Source organism: Vipera ursinii, assembly GCF_947247035.1.
Source record: "Vipera ursinii genome assembly, chromosome: 1".
NCBI classification, from domain to species: Eukaryota; Metazoa; Chordata; class Lepidosauria; order Squamata; family Viperidae; genus Vipera; species Vipera ursinii.
In genome coordinates, this window is record NC_139512.1 from 335,384,197 (window position 1) to 335,410,626 (window position 26,430).

General features: G+C 41.3%; 1 protein-coding gene across 3 annotated transcripts; it reads right to left on the reverse strand.

Moving 5' to 3' along the window:
• Nucleotides 1–251: 251 nt before the first annotated feature.
• On the reverse strand, nt 252–26,180 carry SLC5A6 (solute carrier family 5 member 6). Of its 3 annotated transcripts, none has more exons than XM_083348302.1 (16): nt 26,073–26,180; nt 18,264–18,858; nt 16,355–16,420; nt 14,616–14,667; nt 14,326–14,393; nt 14,000–14,154; nt 13,695–13,835; nt 13,358–13,487; nt 12,854–12,942; nt 12,644–12,756; nt 12,472–12,539; nt 7,044–7,130; nt 6,091–6,263; nt 3,815–3,918; nt 2,944–3,065; nt 252–1,251 (listed from the first exon to the last, which is right to left on the reverse strand). In XM_083348302.1, the coding sequence occupies exons 2-16, from the start codon at nt 18,591–18,593 to the stop codon at nt 1,075–1,077; spliced, it is 1,875 nt and encodes a 624-aa protein (XP_083204428.1). In that variant the 5' UTR covers nt 18,594–18,858; nt 26,073–26,180; the 3' UTR covers nt 252–1,074. The 3 variants fall into 3 exon arrangements, with proteins under 3 accessions (XP_083204428.1, XP_083204429.1, XP_083204430.1); XM_083348303.1 differs by having other exon boundaries at nt 25,945–26,152; XM_083348304.1 differs by lacking the exon at nt 26,073–26,180 and adding an exon at nt 23,806–23,822.
• Between the last annotated feature and the right edge of the window lie 250 nt (nt 26,181–26,430).

The following is a 26,430-nucleotide window of genomic DNA, read 5'->3' on the forward strand; positions in this document are numbered from 1 at the left end:
ACTGCTTTGCCTTTTCTTAGAAATTCTGCCTAGGAAACTTCTCACCATTGCAATGGATGCTACTAATTTAGTGAAGAGCTTCAAAAAGATCTTTTACCAGGAGATAAAATATGTGTGATGTAGCCCTTTTTTGTGGTATTTATTAAGCACAGTGACTCCTCCCCGAGATGGAAAAAGGGGATTGAGAAAGCTGGGGGCAAGTGAGATGACAAAGTGGATTTGCAGACTGCAAATATGAAGCAACAAACATAAACAATAACCATTTTTTACTAACAGCAAAAATAACTGCCAAATGTCAGAAAGACAAGGATTAGGAAAATAGACATTTCTCACAAACATAAAATACAGAGTACAGAAACAGAACAAACTGGCTTTTAGGCAAAGCCTTAAAGAGAACAAGAGTCACATTCTTTGTGACAACAGACACCAGGAACATATGAATGTCAATGCTCCCAAAATACCCCCACAAGTGCTAGAGTTAGGAATGGATCCATGTAGGCTTTCCTCTGTCCCTGCTGGTTGGACTTGTGGAGAGCCTATGTTGGCTAGATCCAGCCCTTCCTTTGGTAGCCTGATGCTGCAAGACATTTCAAGGGAGAAAGATGGGACTGGGATCCCAACAGCAGCTTGATCCTATTACATGATAAAATGGCTTTTTCTGTTAGCCCCACTTTACACCTGACAAAAGGTATAAATACAGGTGGAAAAAAAGAGATTTGATCTTTAAGGATAATAGTAGGGTCAACAAACCATGAAAATAAACCATGGTTCATTGGACATGAAGTATCCAGTGGGGGAAGAAGTACCTAGCTATCTCTCAGAGAATTTGGCACACGCACGTGAGATGGAAAGAGCAGCAGAAAAAGCCTGGAAAAAAAACATTCCACAAACAGGAGAGAACATTGTCCAAAAGGGGTAGACTGACTGGCCTGGCAACCATCCAACCCAGGATTCAGAAGATGATATGCCAAGATGACAAGGAATGTTTTTAGTACCAGGAATTCTGGGATTCCTCACCTGGATCAAAACAGAACCCTGCTGTGCCTCCCCACTAGTCTCTTTGTTCCGTATAGTTCACAGGGTAGTCTCCTGCAAGACATAAGTATGAGTTCCATCTACCCGGGAGAATCCTTCAAATGCTTCAGCTTTCTCAGTGTTGACTCCGGTAGGCAGGCCTTTTGGCAATCCATTTACCACACCATTGTTGCTTTTCTCCACTCCCAAAAAGGTTGGGTCTGAGCAACTAGCATCCTTTAAAAAAAAATAAGAAGCCACAGGTCAACTATCCTCAAGGCTTGTGTAACACTGCTTTTTTTAACACACTAGTATCACAACTTTCCCACTATACCATCACACCCCACCCTCCAACTCATACGTAACTATTTTAAAAATCCTGAAGATTCTATCCCTGGCACAGAAAAATTGCAGGAATTGATCAAATATGAAGAAACAAGGCTAAGGAGAGGCAGAGACTGACCAATGAGGTATGCAGCCACTGAGTCAAGAGGTCACAGGGTTGAAAAGGATTTGCTGGAAAGGAGGAGGCTCTGAGGAGATAGGAATTGCTTGAGGATTCAAGAGAAGAGTTTGCTGGGATGGGTCAGTACAGAAAGGCTGCAGGAATAGGAGGGCGTTACAGCATGCAGGAGAAGAGACAGCCTAGAAGGGAAACCAGGTGAGGAACAGGAGATGTTGTCCAAGTTACCAAGGAAGATTCGTTTTTGGATAGAACCCCGCTATTTTCAGAAAAGCTGCCTTAGGAAACTCCCAGGAAATTATCTCTGCTTGTCCTCATTGCAGCAATTTAAGAGAGAACAAAATCAGACTATAGAGATATTCTTTGACTTACAACCATAAGTTTAGTGACAATTTGAAGTTACAATAGTGCTGATAAAGTAACTTATGACCGTTTTAACACTTATGACCATTACAGTATCCCTATGGTTATATGACCAAATTCAGATACTTGGTTCATAGTTATGATAGTTGAAGTGTCCTGCGGTCATGTGATCGATTGCCTTTTGCAACCTTTTGACAAGCAAAATTAATGGGGAAGCCAGATTCACTTAACAACCGTGTTACTAATTTAACAGCTGTGACGATTTGCTTAAGAACTGTGGCGTGAAAGGTCATAAAATGGGGCAAAACTCACTTAATGGCCATCTCACTTAGTAACAGAAAATTTGAGGTCAATTGTGGTCGAAAGTTGAGGAGTATCTGTAGTTCTAAAAGACACTGTACTGCACAGTATAGAAGGCCAGGGAGAGCAAAGACGGAAGCTTGGCAGTATTAAAGAACAAGTCTAAAAATGTGAAACTAACAAAGTTCATGAGTGAAAAAGCCTGAGAATCTCTCCAGGGTACCAAATTATTTATTTTCAATAAAGTTAATTATCTCCCAACAGCTTCATTTAGAATAGCATTACTGGGAGACAAACTCTAAAGCTTTTCTGCAATGAGTGCTTTATTTAACCTTCAGTCCACTAACGGGGTCATGTAAAAGAAAAACGCCTCATTGTGTTCAGGACTCTAAAAGAGATGACACCCAAGGCACGTCACTGCTACAGCCCACATTCTGATAAATTGATATTTTGTAATTATTTTATTTCCTAGTAAGGAAACTCAACTGACAGCCATTTTGTGGGAGCACCCACAGTACATTTTCAGAATTCCAAATGTATCCATCAATACACCAAACGCCTGGGTCGCTTAGTGTAATTATAATCAAGTCTGTTTTCCATGCATCATCTGAAATTACAGAATCCTCATTAATGGCCATCCAACCTCTGCTTAAATGCTTTCTCAGTAAAGGAAAGCTCTCCCTTGCTTTGACTGCCAAATTGTGCTTAAATGATAGGATATTTCTCCTAGTATGGAACTAAGATTTGCTCCTCCATAATGGCCACTGTTCCTTGTCCTCTGGATTAATAAACTTAAATCTCACCTCTGCAGGGTCACGTACTCCAAAACGGAGCATTTCATGGTACTTTGCAGGCAAACAGCAAAGTAATCGCGGCAGCACTGGAAAAATCGTTTTTGGATTTACATCCTTTCCACGTGTTGGGCCTGTGAGGGAAAGAAGATGGCATTAGCAAAGGAAGGGAAGGGAAGCAGAAATCTTGTAGGGCAGTTCCTCTGCCTGCTGAGTCCAGGAGTAGCAATAGTAATGTCATCAGGAATGAAAAGCAACTCTTTGCAGAACTTAGATTTACATCTCCTACTGAGTAAAAGAAAGGAAACTTAACATTACTGGGTTAAGGACTAAATAGAATGTTATCCCAAGGCAATCTAACATTGTAAGACAAGATTGAGACAACCTAGTTTCCTTTGATGTTTTGGATTTCTATTCCCAGCAGATTCAGTGGCATGACCAATTATAAGAATTTGTGGGAATTGTGGGAATAGACTAGTAACAAGAAGTACTGGCTGAAAGACCAAACCCATTTTCCTTGGTTTTTCAGCCATCTCTTAGCACTGCAACCATTTGACTCCCATCTATACCAATATCAAAACCTGATTTTACTCATTTTATTTATTCCTGACGTTTGCATCCTTTCTTTTCATGGCGTTTACAATGGAAATAAAAAGGGACACATTCTCACTCTCTTCTCAAGTTCTCCATTCTGCAGATGTAGTGATATGTGTAAAACAATGGAAAGCTATGTTTGAGTATCCAAGCTCAATTTCCCAACAAGACCTACCCTTGATGGCCTCTCCATGCAAATTGCATGTATATGCACCATACACACTTGGGGCTTGGCTTTTATGTTCTGGATGGTATTTCTAGATCCTCTGTATTTAAACATGTTACGTACCAGTGAGAAGACTGACTAGCAGCCCTACCACAATAACCGTAGTAGAGTTGTGTGCGCTGTACCACATGTATGATAAATTGTAAAACTTCCGCAACCCTGTGAGCCTAAAAAAAATGCAAAGACATACATTTCAAGAGCTATTCCATTCAAACATCTCCTCAGGCTACTAGTGGAACAAAGGCAAATTCCCAAACAGGCAGTTCCACGAGCTTCTTTTAAGTTATATACCAATCACTGCATTACTTCAGTCTCATTGCAGCCCCTGGTTTTCTGTCCCTCAAGAACTAATCTCCAGAAACCAACATTAGCAGCAATTAGCTCAAAGAAGGTTTTGAAATGCAGTAGGGGAGCAGAAACAACATGCTCAATAAAAATCACAGATTTAACCAAAAAATTAGAAAGAAGCTCAACAAGAATGGATCTATCACAGGCTGTTAGCTAAAATGATAGATGCAGTCTCCAGTTGAGAAATGTTTTGAAACCAGTTATTGCAGAGCAAATACATGAAAAAGCAGTGGTCCATCTTATCTATGAATTTTTCTCAGTTGGCTATTGTGAAAAGCAAACTGTTGGATTAGATGACTCTTTAATCTAGTCCAACTGTGGCTTTTAATAACTTGTTCCAATTCTTATAATAATCTTATAAAATTGGCCATTATTAACACTTATATATTGCAAGAAAAGCAATCAAAGGCTTCCCCTCCTCCATATAGCTTGATCAATACAATTATCTTCCAGATCTCCTCATTTGATCCTGGCCTCTCAAGCCTGAGGGTAAATGGACAGTAATTATGATAATGGTGGTAAGAGAGATTTTTGCAATTCATGATACTTTCACTTATACAAGCCACCCCCCCCCAAAGAAACTTTTCATTGTTCTTTTCTGCTATTCTGTTAAATGCAATTCCATATTGATAATTTATTATCCTGGTTCTACATTGCCTATGCTTTATAAATAAATAAAGAAGGTTTGAAACCAGGAACTACGTTGCTCACAAGGCATCCTCTCTGAGCTACATATATCAGTACTTAATTATTATCTATAAATGGACAGCCCAAGTTATAAAAGAAGAAAATAATTAAAAAGACCCACTGAAAAGATAAAAATGGGCTTGTGAGAGAAAGAGGTGATAAGAACTAGAAAGAATTAGCTAGAGAATGAAGTAAGAAGTACCCAATATTTGGAAGCACGTTCAAGAGTTGAAACATTGCTTGGAGAAGTAAAAAACATGTTATTTTTTGTAACAGGCAAATAAGTTTAGGGTCCGAGCTAATCTGAACCTACCAATAATTCAAGCATTCACTTGTGGGAACATGTTTTCATGGGAGGAATAGGAGCATTGTTAAAAGTCCAAGAGGAACATGTCATACAATGGATACTGCATATGCACAGGGCAGCTAAACATCTTGTGGAAGCAGTGTTTAGGTTAAACAAACATAGGAAAATGTTCTGAACTGTGAATAAGTCAACAATTGAAGTAATTTCTAGAAAAGAAGCAGGGCAAGGCGAGAACTTTCTCCTGGAGAAAGCATCAAAAGGAAAGTAAGTTTAAAGTTCAGGCTGTGACCTTTGATGAAACTTAAGAAATTGAGTAACACTTTGGAGAGGAATCTCCTCCCTACATGTCCTAAACATTTGCTTCTCAAGGCAAGGTTTCTTCTACTACTACCATCCTAACAAAACGACATAGAATTTTGCAGTAAGCCACCTAAGATTCTTGGAGTCAGGCAAATCCTACTTTCTTTTTTATTAAAAAGTTTTAACATACAGTTTATCTTTAACAATCCCCCCTCCCCCTCCCCTCTCCCCTCCCTCTCCCCCCTCCCCCCCCCGACTTCCCAGAGCTAAATACAAGGTATATATATATAAAAAAACAATCATAAACAACCATATACTAAAAACCATAAACTCTAAAATCCATCACTCTCTAGCTTATATAGGATAAAACAAACCTTAGTAATATTAAATATATATAGAAAAGCTAAAATAGAAAAAGAAAAAAAAGAAAGAAGACTTATTCAAATGCTACATGAAACTTCTTGACCCTATACTTGTTCTGGATAAATTCAATCCATTTTCTCCATTCCATAATATAACGTTCTTGCGAGTGATCTTTCAAATAAGCCGAAATCTTCGCCATCTCTGCCAGGTCGGAGTCAGGCAAATCCTACTTGACAGGAATTCTGAGTATGAAAGTTGGATTTTGCAACATGTTCCCATCCTATTAGTTCAGCCCAGAAGATGTTGGACCACAGAACATCTTCCTTGTTTTTACCTTTCTGGAGCTGTTGTTGAGGTCAACAATGTTGTCATGACAGCAGTAGTCAGATTCCCATCAGTTGCTAAAACAGTGGGATTAGGAGACGCAGACTGGTAGTTGATAACCATGCTCCCAATGCCCACCCAAAATGCCATGGCCAGCCCAGCAATTAATCCAACTACAGCACCCTGTAGAGAAACAAGAAGTAAAGTATGAGGGGCTTTCCCACATGCAAAGAAAGGCTTATCCCCAAAAGGTCTGAACATATACTGGCTGGGTTCACCCAACATGGCAGGCTGAATCTACTCCAATCTCTAAATAAGTCCTATGAAGCAGGGGCAGATGATCAAGAGAATTAAAAATGGCCTGGGTAAATAGGGGGCAGCCATCTTCACCAGTTTCTTTGAGGAGGCTGACCAAGTCCCAGTTTATTGTTTACAGTTAAAAATGAAAATAAAATAATCAAATCAGATAGCAGAAGACATTCATTTTCTGTCCTCTTTTCTCCCTGCAGGAGCTGAAAACAACAACAACAAAAATAACAGAATGTTCCCAGACAAGCTCAATTTTGTACAGCTGCTCTAGGCTCTTGTCTCTGTGACCAGCAGCTGGGACAGGAGGTGAATGTCCTCTGTAAGGACAGGGCAGTTCCATTCAGACAGGGCAATTTCATCGAAGCCAGCTAGATAAATACTGGTCTTCTCTTGCCCCATTGCTGACTCAGCTTTTTTTCTTTGCATCACACACTAACTTCATCCAAACAGGTTTTCTGCGTATACTATTTGTGCACAATATACACCAAAGCCAGCACTTTTGTAAGCTTGGTTTTCTTTGCAATACCATTAGAAACCTATCTTGTCACTATCCTCCACCGGATGCATTGCCAGGCAAAGGGTGCATGTATGTGCTGAATCTGACATTGGGAATAGTATGAGGATCTTCCCAGCCGCTGGGGTAGCAACACTTACCACAGAGTTGGCACAAGGAAAGAACATGCCCAGGCAGAATAGTCCCAGCAATGGTCCTCCCACCATGCCAAAGATGCTGATGGCAGCCTTAGAAGAGGGGGGGAAAAGGAGGGGTTTGATTAGGGGATTTTCCCATGAAAATCTGCCTTCTGCTGAATCAGATCACTGGTCTATCTAGTGCTGCCTGCAGTTGCTCCTTATTGAATCTGGGACTTGCACGAAAAGCAGATTACTGAGCTACCTCTATTTCTTCCCTTTATTATTTATCCTCAGTAAATATATGATAAGGTATCTGAAGCACAAAAATGCTATACCTTTGTTAAAATAAGCAAATCCTGTTTGGCCCACAAACTCCAGTTCTAATGGCTGAGCAAGAAAAATTGTTCAATGCACAATGTTTTTGTTAGGGCATCAAGAAGGAAAAATTCCCTCATTACCTCCTGAAAACTCTGGCAACTAATATTTAATTATGAGAGCTGTATTTAATTATGATTCATTTGATGTCATCTATGGTCCATACAGCAACCTTCCCCAAGTTACGTGTCCTCCAAATATATAACTTCAATTTTCAGAGCTGTCAAGCGTGGCCCGGCTGGTTAGGGGTTAGGATTAAGGGTCAGGGCTAACAAATTTTGGGAAATCATCTTTATACAATGTCAGCCATATAGGCAGAGAAGGCAGGATTATTATTCTCCAGGTAAAATATCAATTTGGCATACTGGGCACAAAGGTTATGAATTTGTGGTGACTGCACTGAAAAAGTATGTAATGTAATGTGTAAAGTATGTAAAACAATGTAATTTGCTTCATTTCTGTTGTATCTTTGGGATAGAGTCCTCCATACCTTTAGTAACCACACATTTTGCAAGCACTTGCTTTGTGGCAATAGGCTCATGCTGCTGTAGTTGTTTCCCAAAGTTGCAAGAAAGTAGATTGTAAAGATGTGGTTGGGCAATTTAGGGAATGGCAACAGAGGAGGAAGAAAAAGATGAAGAGCATCAAGTAGCTGGCCAGTTGTTCAGCCCTTGGTCCTTCATGTCAACTCAGAGAGGGGCGAGAGCCAAAGAAGAACAAGACTAAAAGTAAAAGAGAACGAAAAAGAAATAAAAAAGCAAGTAACAAAGGAAGGCAAAAGAAAAGAAGAAAGATGGGAAGGAGCGGCAAGAATTATGTTCTGAGAAGAAAAAAGGGGCCAGGAAGATTGATTTGTCACTTTCACAAGATAATGCCCATCAGCACCCAAGAGGAAAATCAATGAAGAATATATTATAAAAAAAGCAGATGATAGGGTTAAAATGCTTCTCTCCTTTCTGGGATAATGATGTAGGACTGCATTACAATAAAATCCTCTTTATGAAGAAGCCAGAGTTTATTTTGATTCTGCACTGCAGATGATATCACCAACAAAGAAAGCCAACAGAGAAAAAAGTATCACACTCTTTGATAGGTGCCTAAAAACTGAAGCGATTCTTTCCAAACATGGTTTCCACAGTTCTCTTTTGCAAGTTTTCTTAAGAAGAAGAAGAGATTGGGATTACAACAATCCCATTATCTAGGGAACCAATTTATCCATATGTACATTAAGGTGGAGATGTTTTAATTTTATTTCTACAACCTTCTTATGAGCCAATGAGGAGGCAGGTCTTTTTAATTAAAATTGGAATTATGTTAACAAAGATAGCTTATTGGGATAGGGTGCAAGTTGCTATAGAAGGAACACACAGGCTGGAGCTTCCTTTAAATTACAAGAGCAAGCTTGCTCTGCAAAAAGGACATTTTTATACCTTCACTCCTAAATTGCATTGGGGACCCGGGAGAGAGAGCTTTACAGTGTATTGGAAAAGTAATGATAAGCAGTTAATTTGTTGGCATGAAGGGTTTGTTTATATTCTGCCAATTACCTAGATCACCTTGATTTACCTGAAGAGCATATCAAACACATGCTGCAACACTGTGACTCTAACTCTTAACATCTCCATGGCCAACACAGCTAGACAAGGAAAGCTGTGCTGTCATTCTAGTTTCCCACAAAGAGGAAAAATTTTTAAAAAGGGTTGTAGCATCTGGGAAGTCACTTGAAAGGTGAGGTTTAAGCCAAAAGTAGGCATACACAGAATCTTGATTTCAGAAATATCATTCTAATTTCTAAGGAAATTGCTATTTTCAGAACACAGAAAAGTACCTGAAATAGCACACTTAGAAATCTAGAGTGGATATTATATATCAGCTTTAAATTATTATACTGCACATGCTGGACAGCAGCACAAGTAGTTTTCACTTAACAACCATCTCCTTAGCGATCCTTTGAAGTTATAACAGACCTCCCCAGAACTACTTATGAGCTGTTTTCAAACTTCTGATGGCCATGTGTACACACACACACACACTCCTCCCCGTGGTCACATGATCACATTTTGGGTGTTTAGCAACCAGCTCACATTTATGGCTATTTGAAGTATCCCTCAGTCACATGTGCATGATTTTCAGCAATTTGTTTTTGCTAATTCCCAGTATTTACTTCTGGTTTTGGGCAAAAAAACACCCACTGGATATAATGGATGTGTTAAACTACCATGGCATTCACTTAATGACCACCGTAAAAAATCACAAAATCAGGCAGAGTCACATGGTGACCCACTTAGTAACTGCCATGACTTATGACTGTACTTCTGGGCTCAACTACAATCCTAAATCAAGGAAAACCTACATTAGCATCTTGGAAATGCATTTAATCTTAAAGAGTTCAAAGGCAGCAGACACGCCCTTGTCTCTTTTAGTGTGAAAAAAATGCCCAGAGTATGATCTTAGTATTATTGTTGATCTTATTAGAAATATGTTTAATTCCTTCACGCTTGATTCTGAAGGCTGCATTATTATGTACATTGAAATATTTAGTTATTTATTTATTTGATTTGTATACCGCCCTTCTCCCTAGTATAGGTGGTACCTTGCTCAATAGTAGTAACCATGAGAGGGATCTCAGAGTCCTAGTAGACAATCACTTCAATATGAGCCAGCAGTATGCTGCAGCTGCCAAAAAAGCCAACACAGTGCTAGGCTGCATTAACAGAGGGATAGAATCAAGATCAAGATTAATGCCACTTTACAATGCTTTGGTAAGGCCACACCTGGAATACTGCATCCAGTTTTGGTCACCACAATGTAAAAAAGATGTTGTGACTCTAAAAAGGGTACAGAGAAAAGCAACAAAGATGATTGGGGGACTGGAGGCTAAAACATATAGGGAATGGTTGCTGGAATTGGGTATGTGTAGTTTAACGAAGAGAAGGGTGAGGGGTGACATGATAGCAGTGTTCCAATATCTCAGGGGCTGCCACAAAGAAGAGGGAGTCAAGCTATTCTCCAAAGCACCTGAGGGCAGGACAAGAAGCAACGGATGGAAACTAGTCAAGGAGAGAAGCAAGCTAGAACTAAGGAGAAACTTCCTGACAGTTAGAACAATTAACCAGTGGAACAACCTGCCTCCATAAGTGGTGAATGCTCCAATACTGGAAGTTTTTAAGAAGAGACTGGACAGCCATTTGCCTGAAATGGTATAGGGTTTCCTGCCTGAGCAGGGGGTTGGAATAGATGACCTTCAAAGTCCCTTCCAACTACTTCTTCTTCTTAATTATAATTATTATTATTATTATTATTATTATTATTATTATTATTATTATTATTATTATTATTATTATTATTATTTATATAATCTACAGTTAGGGTGAAGGTTCATTCTCCGAGCTTGTGGGTTGGTTTCTGAATATTTCGTTACCAGGCTAGGTAACATCTTCAGCAGAGTTTAGGGGATGTCAGTTTGAGTGTTTTTCCGTTTATAAGGGCTCCAGATGTGGGTGTGTGGCTGCCACCCACAACTGAAGCCCTTACAACAGAAGAACACTGACACTGACATCCCCTAACTCCACTAAAGTTGTTGTATAGCCTGGTAACAACAGAAACCAACCGACAAGCTCGGAGAACGAACCTTCACCCTCATCCTACACTCAAGCTGCAGATATTCGCTACTATTGGATGATCTACAGCAGGGGTGTCAAACTCAATTTCATTGAGGGCCGCATCAGCATTGCGGTTGCCCTCAGGGGGCCGGGTGGGTATGGCCAGGGTGGGCGTGGCCTACTGGGTGGGTATGGCTACAGTGTGTATGGCCTACTGGGTGGGCGTGGCCAGCTCTGCATCGTTCGCATCAAGGGTGCCTATGGGGGCCTGGGCAGGAGTGGGACAGATCTGAGGGTCTCTGGCAGGAGGAGGGTCTCTGGGCCAGGGCCAAGGCGGTGGGGGCCGTTCCCTCACTGTTTCCAGGATGGCTTCGCCGGCCGCATGAAAGCACTTCGCAGGCCGGATGTGGCCCCCAGGGCCTTGTGTTTGACATGTCTGATCTACAGTATTGTGCATCTGTTACAAACATTTAGGTCACCTAAGTCCCTTTGAAGAAAGCATGATTTTAGCTTTGGAGTAGTTATTCTGGACTTTTCCTCCATGTAATACTCTGCCAGGGCCTGAAAATTTCTAAGACTAACATTCATCAGCAGCATAAAGAAGCACGGGTCTACTGTTGAGTTAGTTAATTTTATCATTCGTTAACAGATATTCCACCCAGTGGTGGAATTCAAATATGTGAACAACTAGGGTGTGGATGCTGCTTCCAGAAGTCCCTTCTGGGCCTGGGTAACCAAAAATTAGCTACCGGTTCTGCCAAAGTGGTGCAAACTGGCTGAATCCCACCACTGATTCCACCTGTTCTGAGAATTTAATTTGCTTTATATTATTAGATTGGAACTTTAACATCTCTAAAAATGTTTCTTAGAGCTACAAGTTCTTAGAGCTACCACAAAGAAAAACACTGTCAATTTTAATTTTTTGTATCTATGAAAATATTGTTTTCATATTGTTTTATATCTTTTGGCCATGTATGAGTGGTCACTGACTGCAATGAAGTATATACATACTGATAATGGAGAAGTTTGCAGATGGCCAATTATGTAACCTTTATCAGACTGTGAACAATAATTACAAAAAACTTACTTCATTCACACAAAGGAATCTCATATCCCAGGGAAAGAACCATATTTCTGTAACACCTTCAAAGCAATGAACTGCTTTGAGGTCATTGAGATGACCTTGGAGAAGGCACCCAGAAGAACAACAAGTACAGAAGAAGCAGGAGTTAGGGGGTGGGGGTAGGGGGGAGAAAGTATTTTAAAAAGAATGGCGTCCTCCTGACTTTCTGAATTATAACGAGAGAAGAAAACACAGGCAGACTTGCACGAATAGCCTATCTTAGTAAAGCATAGTTCTAGTTTTCCTGATCATGTCTACCTTGTAAAGAGGACAATTCATAATGCCACATATTTTGCGGGGGGAGAAACCTCTTCTCTACATGTTTTCCTGTCTAATGATCACTTCTTACCTGTAGCACTGGACCCATCATGGAGGAGATGTAAGCCATGCCCAGGCAGAGAATACCATAGCCCAGAGCTGGGAAGAGAAAATGTCAAGACAGTAGAGCCAAACTGAATGCTGGCAGATAGGCGATGCCCTAAGACTGCATTTGACCACAAACTTTGACAGGCATCACTCACCTAACAATTTGGAGTAGAGTGTGGCCCGTGTCTCAGGAATGTTGGTCACATAGGGGCGAATCAGGTCTTCCATGGTCACTGTTGCCAGTGAATTGAAGGCTGAAGAGATGGTGCTGTTGAGATGAGAGGATTGGGAAAGTTAGGAGGACTAAGTAAACCAGGGCCCCCTTACATCAAGCCCAGATCCTGCATCCAAAAAGAAGGATTTACCTTAGGGAGCCACTGAAGAGACAAGCTACAAAGAGACCAGGCAAGCCAGGCACTTCTTGAAGCACATCCATCACAAAGTAGAGGACCATCTGCAAAAAGGAGGATGTGGGGTGATAAAAAAAGATGAAAAGACAGAGGATCAGATTGGTGCAAAGGACTGCCACAGGCATTGTGTGATGCAAAGCAAGCAAGCAAAATGTTTCCAGGATAGCACACAAGAGAAAGGGCATTGCAAAGTACCTGAAGATATCACTATTACACATCATCAGATTTCAGGGTGAACAAATTCACTTTTCACCATGCATGGATTTCTGCCAATCTCTGTGAAACAAGAAATTTTCTCTTACCCATTAGGCTGGTGGTCTGCATGCACATGTGTGGATATGGGAATGGAAGGAAGATACTCTTCAGCAAGTGCAGAAAAGAAGGCTTGAGTAAGAGAATAATGTAAATCTTGTCCCACATGCTAGCTCCAAATTCTGCACATGTAAGAATTTGATTGACCTGATCAGGTGAAGCGTTAAGCTGCTCCTGTGTCAACTGATGGTCTTGGTAGTAGGCAAACATGACTAAGCCAGTAAGGCAGCTGAGGCAGAGCACAATTTGCTGGCAGGGGAACACTGCATAGCAGGACCTAAATAGAATAAGAAAAGAAGGGACAGTATTAATTTAACTAGTTACACATTTCAACCATCTGCTTCCACTTAGCTAAATGTATCATCTCCCCACCCCAACTCCTGGTTCCATACTCAGCAAAGCAAATTATCAGTGTAGAGCATCTTGAGGTACCCATCACTGTAATTCCCCAACCCTCCCAGTAGCCCATAAGTGTCACACTCACCACACAGCATGGCGCTCTGAACGGGAGCTTAGATACCGTTGGACTTGAGCCTGGTTTACCCCGTAGAGAGCCAACATCATGAATACGCCTCCAAAAGCCAGAGTCCAAAAAGTGTGTCGTTCATAAGGGTCAGGATTCAGACTATTGAAGAGAAAAGTCAAGGGTCATAGGAATATCAGGCATGCGTGTGCACATGAACTACCGTAAGTTGCTTTCAGTTATGGGAACACAAATGTGAGTTCTGAGAGGGAGATCTTCAGAAACTACTGTGTAGACAGCAAAAAAAAACCATGTCCCTCACTTACTCAATGCCTGATATCTTGCCTTTCTCAGCAGCCAGCTTCCAAACACGATCCATGCCGCCAACCTTAACAGTACCCACTACAATCACAGCCACCTGTCCTGCAAACATGACAAATGTCTGGAACACGTCTGTCCAGATCACAGCTTTCAGTCCACCCTACAAAAAGAAAGAATCTGCTGTCAACAAGGGGAGCAAGATGAAAATAATCTGGAGTCCTCACAGCACAAAAGCTGGATCTCCAACAAGGACAAATAGCAAGGAGTTGGGGTTCGGGTGGTATAACGGGGGAAACTGTCCTATCCCTTTTTTTTTCAAGAGAGTACTCACCAGGGCAGTATAGACGGTACAGACTAAGCCTATGGTCAGCACTGAAGCCCAGATGTCAAATTTGGTCACTGCAACCAAGAAAGAACTGTCAGGGAAGGGCTTAATTGCTGAAGGCCTCTTCCTAGCAAGAGAGAAATGTTCATCATCTGTTCACATTGAGGCCAAACCAGGCTTTGGGGTCAGCCAGTTCTAGCTTTCTTTGAGCAGATCTTTGTTCCTCATTCATAGCTCGGAAGAACTTCCTACCCTAAATTCCCGCTGGTTCTTCAAGAATGTGGCACTTTACTCACCTGCATTGAGAGCCAAGGCTGGGGCATAAAGGACCACTCCCATGTATATCACCTATGGAGACAAAATCAGTACCACTGTTGCTAGACCACAGCTGGCTCTATGATCCTCACATCAGAGTAAGGTAGAAGGAAAGACAAATAAGGAGACCTATGTCTATTGCCTTCTCCTTCCAATACCTCCACAAGTTCTTTGTTCAAATAAAATTCAAGGTGTATCTTCCCCTGAGATTTAGAAACAGGAGAGGGAAAAACGACCCAGATTGTTGGGGGCAATTAAGCTGACTTTGTAATAATGCCGCTTGGGGTGTGTGTGAAAGCCCTAATAAGCAGGCATATACATAGAATGAAGGCTACTGCTAAGCTTGTAAGCTGCCCTGAGTCTTCGGAGAAGGGCGGGATATAAATGGAATTAAAATAAAATAAACCTCAGGGACCATTTTAAATATATTATTACGTAATGGATTTTAATGCAACTTTTCCATTAAATAGTCTTACTTTTTGCCTTCACAAGAGCCAGGCAATTATTTGGCTGAGAAAGTGAATTTTGCTGAGAGAGTTCAGGAATTATCAACTATGCTATATAGGACTTACTATGTAATGTTTATCTGCTCTCTACCTCAAAATGTCAGAAAATATTTGTCATTTTTTAAAAATTATACTTTGAAGTTTCTTCAAAAGCCATAAAAGAGAGATTAAAAAAAACATATGCTGCACTACAGTTACAAATTAGCAATAGCAATAGCACTTAGTCATATATAAAGGTAAAGGTTCCCCCGCACATGCGTGCTAGTCGTTTCCGACTCTAGGGGCCGGTGCTCATCTCCATTTCAAAGCTGAAGAGCCAGCGCTTGTCCGAGGACGTCTCCGTGGTCATGTGGCCGGCATGACTAGACGCCAAAGGTGCATGGAACCCTGCTACCTTCCCACCGTAATGGTCCCTATTTTTCTACTTGCATTTTTACGTGCTTTCAAACTGCTAGGTTGGCAGAAGCTGGGACGAGTAACAGGCGCTCACTCTGTTACACGGCACTCGGGATTTGACCCGCCAAACTGCCGACCTTCTGATCGACAAGCTCAGCGTCCTAACCCACTGAGCCACTACGTCCCTTAGTCATATATACCAGCCCATAATGCTTTACAGCATTCTCTGAGCGGTTTACAGTCAGCCTATTGCCCCCAACAGTCTGGGTCCTCATTTTGCTAACCTTGGAAGGATGGACAGTGAGTTAACCTTGAGTTGGTCAGGATCAAACTCCTGGCTGTGGGCAGTTAACTTGCAATGCTGCATTCTAACCACTGCACCACCACAGCTCCTTTTATTTGTTACCCTCCTCTGTTAATTTGTAAAAGTAATGAAGGTGGGCTACAAATAAAATAAACAAACAAAATAATGTTCACAGCAAGGCAGATTTGAGTCCACATACTCCCTCTACTGTGGAGCAAAAGATAACAGGAAGAGGATGAGTTCTTGGTACTCCAGAAAGAGTTTGATGAAGCCAAAAATGTCACAAGGCAATAAAAAATTAGATATCTGGACTCGAAAAATGTGCAGGAGTGTCAGTTGAATAGGGCAGGAAGCCCACCCTTGGCTAGAGAGGCAAATGAATTTACAAAGCAGAAAGAGAAATAAGAAATGAGGGGGAAAGAGCCAAAGCAGGAAGTCTAGCACCTAAATCTAAAAAGGAGGAAAATATTGTTTTCATTACCAGAAAAACAATGTAGATAATCTCTATACTTACCATCTGGAAGATGAAGGTGACTGTTCCACATAGTCTCACCACCTTGTTGAAACGCAGCTCCAGGTACTAGGAGGACAAACAGAACAGGCAAAATGATGGGATTGTGGAAAGACAGGTAGATGCAACCCTAATAAACTCTTGCAGAAGAACAGGGTAGAACAACAGCTAATGACCCTCTTTTACCGGTCTACTATAGAGAGCGTCCTCTCGTATGGTATTGTGGTTTGGTATGCTGGTCTGACAGCCGCGGACAGGAAAGTATTACAGAGGGTAGTGAGCACAGCACAAGACATTGTGGGCTGTTCCCTGACACCACTGGATGACATCGCCAGGGCTCGTTGCCTTGGAAGAGTGAGGAAGATTCTCAGGGATGACTCACACCCTGGATGGTATCTCTTTACTCTCCTACCATCCGGTAGAAGATACAGGAATATAGCCAGCCGTACCAACAGGCTGAAAAATAGCTTTTATCCGTGGGCTGTTAGGCTTTTAAATGGGACATAATCTTATGCAGAATTGACTTGGGAGGCAGGTGTGTGGTGTAGTTGGTTCACATGGTGTGGTAGGATGGAGGGTTTGTTGTCACTGTGTGTTGGGGGGAGAGAGCACAGGGGGAGGCTCAGCTAATCTCAATGTACACATGTTGTACTTTGACAATAAAGGTTTATTATTATTATTCTTGGTCAAGACTTTGGCTTCGTGGGAAAAGACCAAAACACAGGCGTGCATCAGTGGTCAAATGCCAAACTTCCGGGGGGGGCATATAAGTATATCTCCTGGCATTTCTCCTAGTCTATGCTAAATTTTTGCCATTTGGTGCAGCTGCTATTGCCCCATATTTGTTTTCCAACCCGAGTTACAAATTTGCTTCTTCTGATATTCTGATATTTCCTACCTACAGGGAGAGGGAGCTGGGATAGAATAATAGGATGGGCTGCAAGGGTATCTATATTTGTGAGGATGGGAAGGGAAGTAAGTTTATCTTTAGACATACAGCCCATGGCATCCTTCCCCAGGCTGAATAAAGGTAAGTATAGACCATTTTTGAGATCCGATCACTTCTGCCGCAATAAAGGTAGAACATTTTAGGTTAGAATATTTAGAATACCTCTAAAACAGGGATAGGCAACCTTGGCTCTTTTATGACTTGTGGACTTCAACTCCCAGAATTCCTGAGCCACTTGCTGGCTCAGGAATTCTGGGAGTTGAAGTTCACGAGTCGTAGAAGAGCCAAGGTTGCCTACCCCTGCTCTAAAACATGGCTACACTTATTATTTATTTATGTATTTATTTAGCCATCCATCTTACTTAGATGACTTTGGGCAACTCACAAGTTAAAACAATAAGACTCATATAAATAAAAACAATTAACCAAAAAAATAAAAGTGCAGGAAGTGCCACTCTATAACTTATGGACAATGCCACCATTTTGCTAGCTCCATGGGATCCCCAGATCTGACACACAGCCGGGTCCTTCAGGGAATTTCTAAATGCCATCCCAGCAAAAGGATGAGTGTTAGAGCAGAGGTGCGCAACTGGAAGCAGTACATACCCGTCAACAGAATTGCACCCCATATTTCATGTTAAGCCTAAACCTCCATAGATGTATCCTTACTCTGTATTAATACATTTATAACAGTAGATGTTGCCAACTAAGCCACAAGCATTAGCTAGCTCCTAAACACCTCCAACTGTAGCAGGAAACACAAAATAAGCTATCAATGACTCTAATGCATTATGCAGGTATTTTTATGCATTTTACTTGTATGTTACCTTTCCAAACATTTTCCCCCTGGGGAAATACTCTTAAAAATATTATGTTTCTGTAAAGCTAAAAAATACAATATATTAAACATGATCTTGCCAATTCTCATATGCTATGTTCACAGAGTCTATGTCCAGCACTTACCTCATATGTACTGGTAAGTCGCAGGCGATAGAAGATTGGGATGAAGATATGAGCTGGGATAAGAAGCCCCAGAAAATAGGAGCAACCAAGGAACCAGTATTCAGTCCCAAAGCGATATATTTCAGAGGGGACGCCAAGAATGGCCACAGCTGACTGGAAAGTGGCAAGTAATGAAAGAGCCAGAGGTAAGAAAGTCATGCTACGATTGGCCAGTAGAAATTCTTGGACAGTGCGCTGCTTCCCACCAGTCAGTGCATAGAAGAGTCCTATCCCTACAGAGAAGACTAGCAGCAGCACAAAAATAGCATAGTCCGCCACAGTAAACTTCATGGTTGGTATGGTACAAGTGCTGACACTTTTGAAAAAGTAGTGGCTGGTGGAAACTGTTGGAGAGTCCAGCTGTGTTGTTAATAACTCTTGTTCATAATGTAGAAGCACCCATCATGGGTAGAATGGCTAAGCTGAATTCTGTCGGAGCATCAGGCTCTCTTTTGAGCACCGCTGGAAATGCAGACAGCAGTCCATCACCAAAGTACCGAGCAAGTACTTTACATCCAGGATCCTGTTGAGGCTGGCGTGTTCAAGAATAGCCAATCTGGAGGAGAGAAAAGAAAATGCAAATATGCAAGTGAACAGAATGCCACAGCATATAATGTTCAAGGAGACATTCACTTCAAATTCCAACAAACGCTCAGTCTATGCAGTGTTCTGACCTTCAGTTAGTCACCTCAGAGTCCAAGGTCCAGAACTGAGCAAGGAAAGTTTTCTTGACCCAGCAAGAGTTGGCAAGCTTCCAAGCAGGGTAAATATTGGCAACCAGTTGTAACCCCTTCAAGCCAAAAACATTTTTGGTCTTTTGCACAAAGGCCCATTAGCAGAGGCAGGGTGGAGTTGATAACTTGCACACCGGGAGTGAAGGAATCAGAGCAAAGTACTCTGTCTGGGCAAGCCAAAAACAGCAGTCAGAAGAGTCAGCGGGAGATACATTCAACAAATCTTTCGTAATAAAGTATGCCAGTCTACACACCAAGGCAGCCAACTATGACACTAGCAGCCCAGATCCTGAAAGAAAGATCCAGTAGAGCAATTAATAGACAACTGGTATATTTGTTGTACCATTTAGCTTGCATGTATGAGGTAGACTATCTTGAGGTTATAACCGGAGAAACATATCAAATCAAGGCTTTCTGTCCTAGAATGTTCTCTCTCTCTCTCTCTCTCTCTCCCTCTCTCTCTCTCTCTCTCTCTCTCTCTCCCCTCCCTCCCTCCCTCCCTCTCTCATACACACACACACACATACACACACACATTGTCAAGCCTCATTCACACAAGCAGATAGCAGAGGAAACAGTAAGTCTTCCCCGAACTATAGCAGATTTCAGTTTGAATTACAAAATATTCTTTACTACAATGAACCCACTCTCCATTAGAAAAAGAATAAAGTAGGACTTCTACTCTTGACAATAATTTCCTGTGTGCAGAGCTTGGGTGTGGTCATCTAGAAATGGAGGAAGATATATTATAGGTCTGCGTATAGTCAAGGCTATGGTCTTCCCAGTTGCAATGTATTGCTGTGAAAGTTGGACCATAAGAAAGGCTGAGTGCTACAGAAGTGAGGCCTTTGAACTATGGTGCTGGAGAAGACTCCTGCAAGTCCTTTGGACTGCAAGGCGATCAAACCAATCAGTCCTAGAGGAGATAAACCCTGACTGCTCTTTAGAAGGCCAGATCCTGAAGTTGAAACTCAAATACTTTGGCCACCTAATGAGAAGGAAGGACTCACTGGAAAAGAGCCTAATGCTGGGAAAGGTTGAGGGCAAGAGAAGAATGGGACAACAGAGAATGAGGTGGCTGGATGGAGTCACTGAAGCAGTAGGCGTGAGCCTAAATGGACTCCAGAAGATGGTAGAGGACAGGAAGGCCTGGAGGAATGTTGTCCATGGGGTCGCAATGGATCAGACACGACTTCACAACTAACAACAAATATTATATATCCTTTATTTAGAAGATATATTAATTGTAAGCAATTAAAACAGGTTCAGCAATAACACTGTAGGCAAAGTTAGTGTAGGATAAAAAATATTTCTAGTTTAAAGGCAGATGAACAAATCTCTCCCAGTCTTCAATATAGAAAGGTTGGCATAAGAACCTTGAATGTTGTTCCTTTCTTTTCTATAGTTTACACAACTTATCTTTTTTTGTGTTTCCTTTTCTCCTTTGCCCAACTCTATGGTCTGTAGTCACCTGCTGTGATTACGTTGAACTGAGTTTTTAATATTGGTTTTAAAATGACTAGATGCTTATTGTTTCTATTTTAATATTTTTAATGTTTTGGTTGTTTTTAATTGTTGCAAACTATCCAGATTCACATATATGAGAAGAACAAATCAAATAAATAAAAACTTGTTAAATGCCTCTCTCTTCTTGTAATCCCTCCATACTCTTAAGTTTTCTGAATCCTTTCCTTGTAAGCAAAAAAATAATCCAATTAAGTTTTACTAGCATTAACAGAATGCGTATAGGCCTATTGTGTCAATCAATATGAAGAAACTTTAAATTATGGGAGCCTCCATCTTTAATCTGTACAGCCGTGTCATACAATTACCACTTCATCTGATAAGTTCCAGAGAAATAGATGTCAAATGCTTTTTATATGCACACTGTATGACAAAAGAAGCTGGGCTCTTTTTATATCTACAAGAGAATATACCCTATGAGTAAAAAAAAGGGTAATTGCTCTTTTTGAAAAGCCTTCTGACAATTCTTCTCTAGCTTTTATTACTGAGGCACATATGACTGACCTCCGAGGTGTGCAAAACATTATATCATCCATCATTCCAGTTTCAAAACAGATACGCAGAGTACTGTAATTTGGAGCTAACAAAATACTTTCCTTGGAAAAGAGAAGATATGGCAATTAATGCTCTGAAATTACTGTGATGATAAAGATGTAAAGGCCTTCAGATGGCTCACTGTTTACAACAGGCAGGAAAAATGAACGTTCTCTTCCATACTGCTTCTCCTGTGAACCTCATCACAAAAATCCTTTTTTGAATTATTCTGTGAGTCCAGTTAGCAGAGGGAGATTTTCTGAAGCCATTCTCCAAAGCCTATTCTTCAGCCAACTTTCATCTCACAGTTTATTAATCTTTCAAACATGGAAGAGATTTCAGTCTCATGAAAGAAAAGGAACATCCAGAAATTTTTTTAAAAGCCTTCAGCAGAATCAGGACATGTAGCCCGGATTCCATGAGGGAGGGGCTGCCTTCCAGAAGGCAAAGAGGCAGAGTTGGCAGAAAGAGGGTTAAAATAGTTTCTCTCTACCTCTTCCCAGAGTATATCTGTAGTTATGCAGAGTTGCCTTAGTCTGGCAAAATTCTGCCTATAGGTGAAGAACAATAAAGGAAACTATTCTAAAATCACTCCAAGTGTCATTTATGGTTCTTGGGGCCTACAAAAAAACCAGGCAACTTTCTCTCAGTCATTAGCAATCCCTCAGCATCAGTGAAGAAATATGCAGTCAAGGGGAACCCAAGCGAGAACTCTTGAGATGCTGAGGATTGACATTACTGAGACAGAAGAATGGCCTCTTCCAGGCTTAGACAACAGCTGCTGAAGGAAACTAGCTTGATACAAGTAAGAGCCAGTGAAAAAAATGACCTTGAGACATAAAAAGTGTAAAGTAAAGATAGGAAAGCCTTAAATATAAGGCTTAACCTGTAAACCAAATGTCCTTCTCAGATAATGTGAGAAAAACCAGGAGACACGAGAGCTCAGTGTGAACAGAATAACTGCCATCCTTTGAAATCACAGCCTCTGCCCATTCATTATAAGACAATTGTCTTAGCAATTTTGAGCCCAAAATGGTACAGCAATCCAACCATGGCAGAGACAGATGACAGACTTCTTTTTTGTAACTACATTGTGAAGATCTTCACAGGTTCCTTGTGTGGGAGAGAGTCTCTGGTTTCTGTGGTCTGACTGGTGTATGTTTAAGGACACCAGGCAGAATTTGCCAGGCCAGCTTTGTTCTACCAGTCTATCTGTAGAAAACAAGCTTGCTGGGTGTGGATATGAAGAGTCATAGTGAATTGACTGCAGAACTACTGGATACCATGCTATCCTTTTTGGAAAACCACAAACAGTGGCTCCTCTGCCTGATGCCTCTCCATAGCAATGACAAAATAAAGGAAAGCATAACCATATTGTTTCAATATGGTTAATATTTAGGTAGCCCATTCTTCTGGCATTTTAGAATATTAACCAAGTGTTAACAGCAAACTGAATCTTTTACTATTTTGACCTTTGAGTACATTCTCATCTAGGCATGATTAACTATTGTTAAGCACCTAACAAAATTGAGATAGGCCTGACCAGCAGGCATACAATCTATAATGACAAAAGGTGAAGAAAAAAAATAGAAGGATTATATGCTAGTAATAGAGAAAAATCCAAGTAAATGGAAATGGCTTGGTAACTTGAAAAATCTTAGGTCCAAATTGCCTCAGTGATCTAGCAGTTCAAGTTTAGCTAAAAATGGGCTCACCTGGAAATTAATCAAGAGTTGGAAAGACTGCAGAAAATAGATTTATTCTTTAAAGGGCTTTCTTTTGTGCAATCATCAATAGCTCTTAAATGAGCAAGACCCTTTAAAAAAGATATAAAGAAAATTAGTTTACACAATTGATTTATCTTCTCTTTATATGAAAGTATCAACAGGCTTTGATGCTACAAACAAAATTGGGGAGGGAAAATATCAATGAAGGAAAGTATTCTAAACAGAAAAGAACAAATCTGGAAAATAAGCAGGTTCAGTAGATAATCCTGGCTAGGGATTTTGATTGCATAGTTAGCGGGATTAAGGCAATTGCAAAATAGGCAGTGGCTTGTTAGGGCTTGCCAACCAAAGACTGAATGCTTGAGGATCAAGGAGAACACACCAAAGGAAGGATCCTACAGAGACTACAGAGTTATAAGATGGAAGGGACATCAGAGGTCTTCTAATCCAACCCCCAGCCCAAGGCAGGAGTCTTAATTCCATCCTGGTCAAATGTTTGTCCATTTGAAAATCTCCAGTGATGGAGCATCCACAACTCTGGAAGGCAAGCTATTCCATTAATTGTTCTCACTGTCATAAAATTTCTCCTTACTCCTATGTTGTATCTCTCTTTAACAAGCTTCTACCCATTACTTCTTGTCCTGCCCTCTGGTGCTCTGAGGAATACGGTAAGTCAATCCCCTCTTCTCTGTGGCAGTCCCTCAAGTACAAGAGATGCTACTCAATCCCCCTACTCTAAATAAGTTTCTTCAAGAAATCCCTAGATCATTTTGCTCTACTAACTTACATATTCTGAGATAGAGAACTGGTTTTCTTCCAAAGACAGAATATGGCCAGATACATAGCCAATTTGTTTATCTGTGGTTGTTGTGGTTCCTCACCAGACAGTGGATCCAGCAACTGAGTCTGAGGAATCAGATGAGGAGGAGGGGCCTGGAGTGACATTAGAATCAGAAAAAGGCTCTGAGGAGCTCCAAGACTTACAGTCTGAGGAGGAGCCTGGCCCCTCTACTCACACTCAGGCTGAGACACAGCTGTGCTGGGAGTCTGAGTTGGACAGTGATGAAGCACAGCTGGGAGATATCCAGGATGCACGAAAACACTGGCAAGAAAAGAAAGTAGGACAGAGGAATGCAACGGGGTGGCTCCAAAGGCAAAGGAGAAGGCATTAGGAAGCCATTCCTTGGCTGAATAATAAAAGTGAAGGTGTGGGAGGTGCTGGTTGCTGAAGGCAACCATTTGTATTGAGAACTGAGTTTCTGTGAACTGTGCTTGTTTGCCTTGGACATTGACTCAGGTCTGTGAATAATACAAGGGGTTAGTTTTTCTTGCAGTTCCTACCTGTTTGTTGGAAGAGGGGTTTCTACTTGTGAGCATAACAAGGACTCACATAGGCTGGGACAGAACAGCGTTTGAGGAAGAATTTCAAGGTAGATACTCCAGACTGCCCCTCTCATTTTCTCATTCAAGAAAATGCTACTTTTAATCTCATAACCATAAACATTATTTTAGGATGATAATGCAAAACCTCTGCCCAGTCACACCACTATAAGTCTACTACACCAGCAATAGCCACATCCTTGTCACATAGCATGTCCAATATTATATTAATTGCCTTGATACTCATCCAGTTAAGTTCTTTCACCCATTCTTAGGATAGTGCAGCCCAAAAAACAACTTTAATTAGAAACAAGCTGCAAGTTCTTAGTCAAGAGCACTCTGAAAAAAACTTTCCATTTACACTGAATATGTCAACAAATTAGGACATATGACATTGGTTGGCTTTCTCTTGAGAAACCTCTATCATTTGCTGACTTAGATAAGTCAGAGATTCATTCTCACAATTGCTCTCTGACCAGGAAGTATCATCTTGCAAACTCCAAATCACATATAAAGGGGATAGTAACTCTTTGGGGAGGATATTAAACCTCCCTCTTGTTTGTCAAAATTAGACTAGGAGTCTAACCACCAAATCAAAATTTGGCTCAGCTATATCTCAAAATTTGCAAGATTCTATGCATTCCATATCAGATGCAGTAATTCCAGGCTGATTGCTGGAAGCACTAATAATGAAACTAAAGGTTAAAAATTCTGGATACACAATCTGAAGTTTGGAGTCAGAGGAGAAGATCATCATTCCAGAAAAAGAAAGATAATTGTCAGAGATAAGTTGCTAGATTCTATCATTGATGACACAAACATGAGCTTACAAGTATTCAAAGAAGCAATTACTACTGGGCAATTCTAACAAACTGAAGTTGATCTACTCACAAAGTCACACATGACTGAACACAAACATCATAGAGCAGGGGTGTCAAACTCGCAATATCACGTGACGTGTCGTGATGTATCATGACTTTTTTGCCATTGCTGGCAACGGGATGGGCACGGTTTCGCTATGATGCATCCCGCCACGGGCTAGCAGTTTAACACCCGTCATAGAGCTTTTCCTCTTTAGAGTTTGAAAACACTTGCTGGCCAGTGAAACCAGAATCTCAATCTCCTTCTTCCCCATAAGTTCACTTGATGACCTTGGTTTACTGTATATCCTTCTCTAAAATTAAATTACTTTAGAGACAGCGCAAGAAATATATGTCAAGACTTTAAAAAAAAGTCTTGAAGGAGGTTCAGAGCACTTTGGACAAAAGCTTTCTAATAACCTCAGGAGCAGGCTATGACCTTAGCAAATGTGGCAAACACCTTCTGTGCTCATCTCAAAAGAAATTACACCTGTTGACACAATTACAGGGACAAATGGGCTACAGATCTTGCAGAGATTATCAGAGCTATTCAGAATGTCTAATGGCAAGTGTATTTTATATGTGTCTTAGGAAAAGTCTGGCATGCCAACAGTCTCACCCCATGCGCAACCAGCCAGAAAAGGCAGATTATCCATAGTATGGGGATGACATATGTTCTGTAGCCTCAGGAGATCTAGGCAATTGCATAGATTCTCACTTAGGGTCCACAATATCTTCAGCAGAGCGACTTGCTCCCCAATTTTGCCTTGGGGCTCTTTGTAGTTGAATAGGAAAACAATGCCTGTCGTCTGGATGGAATCCCCAACCTCACCTCCCCATGCCTCTACCTTTGCCAGGAAGCAGAAGGTAGGGAGGGACTTACCTAGATTTCCCTGCTCGTGAGAAACGATCAGAGGAAAACAACCCTAAACACGTGTAGCGGCGGGGAAAGCTTTTTGCTCTAACACTAGAAAAGCAGCTTTTGCCCGGGTAGGCGCTCCTCCTACCTACCACAAGGCCAGGGATGGACGAGAGGTAACAGCAGCTTTCCTCTCCGCAGCTCTGCGGTGTACCCACGTGCAGCTCTGCCGCCGCCAACACTTCGGGTCTCACCACTGGGCTGACATTCACAAGGACAAGCACCGCCCATTTCGCGCATCGGGATGACATCAAGCCGCTCATGCCGCCTACCGCCATATTAATACCTGGCACTGGCTGCGTTCCTACTGCAGGCACTCCGAGCCACAGGTTAGCCTTATAGGGTTCAGTGCTGTTGCTTTATAATTGCACGAACCGTGTACATTCAGAGACTATTAATTCCTAAACGATTACGTTAACCGTGGATAAACGTGCCGTGAAACGCAGCCAA

Coding starts and splice junctions, on each gene's coding strand:
- SLC5A6 (XM_083348302.1), bottom strand. CDS start 18,593: ATGAAGTTTACTGTGGCGGACTATGCTATTTTTGTGCTGCTGCTAGTC. Junction 16,421..18,263: donor GACTTACCAGTACATATGAG/GTAAGTGCTGGA, acceptor TTGTCCTCCTAG/TACCTGGAGCTGCGTTTCAA. Junction 12,943..13,357: donor TTAACGCTTCACCTGATCAG/GTCAATCAAATT, acceptor TCCTTTTTGCAG/ATGGTCCTCTACTTTGTGAT.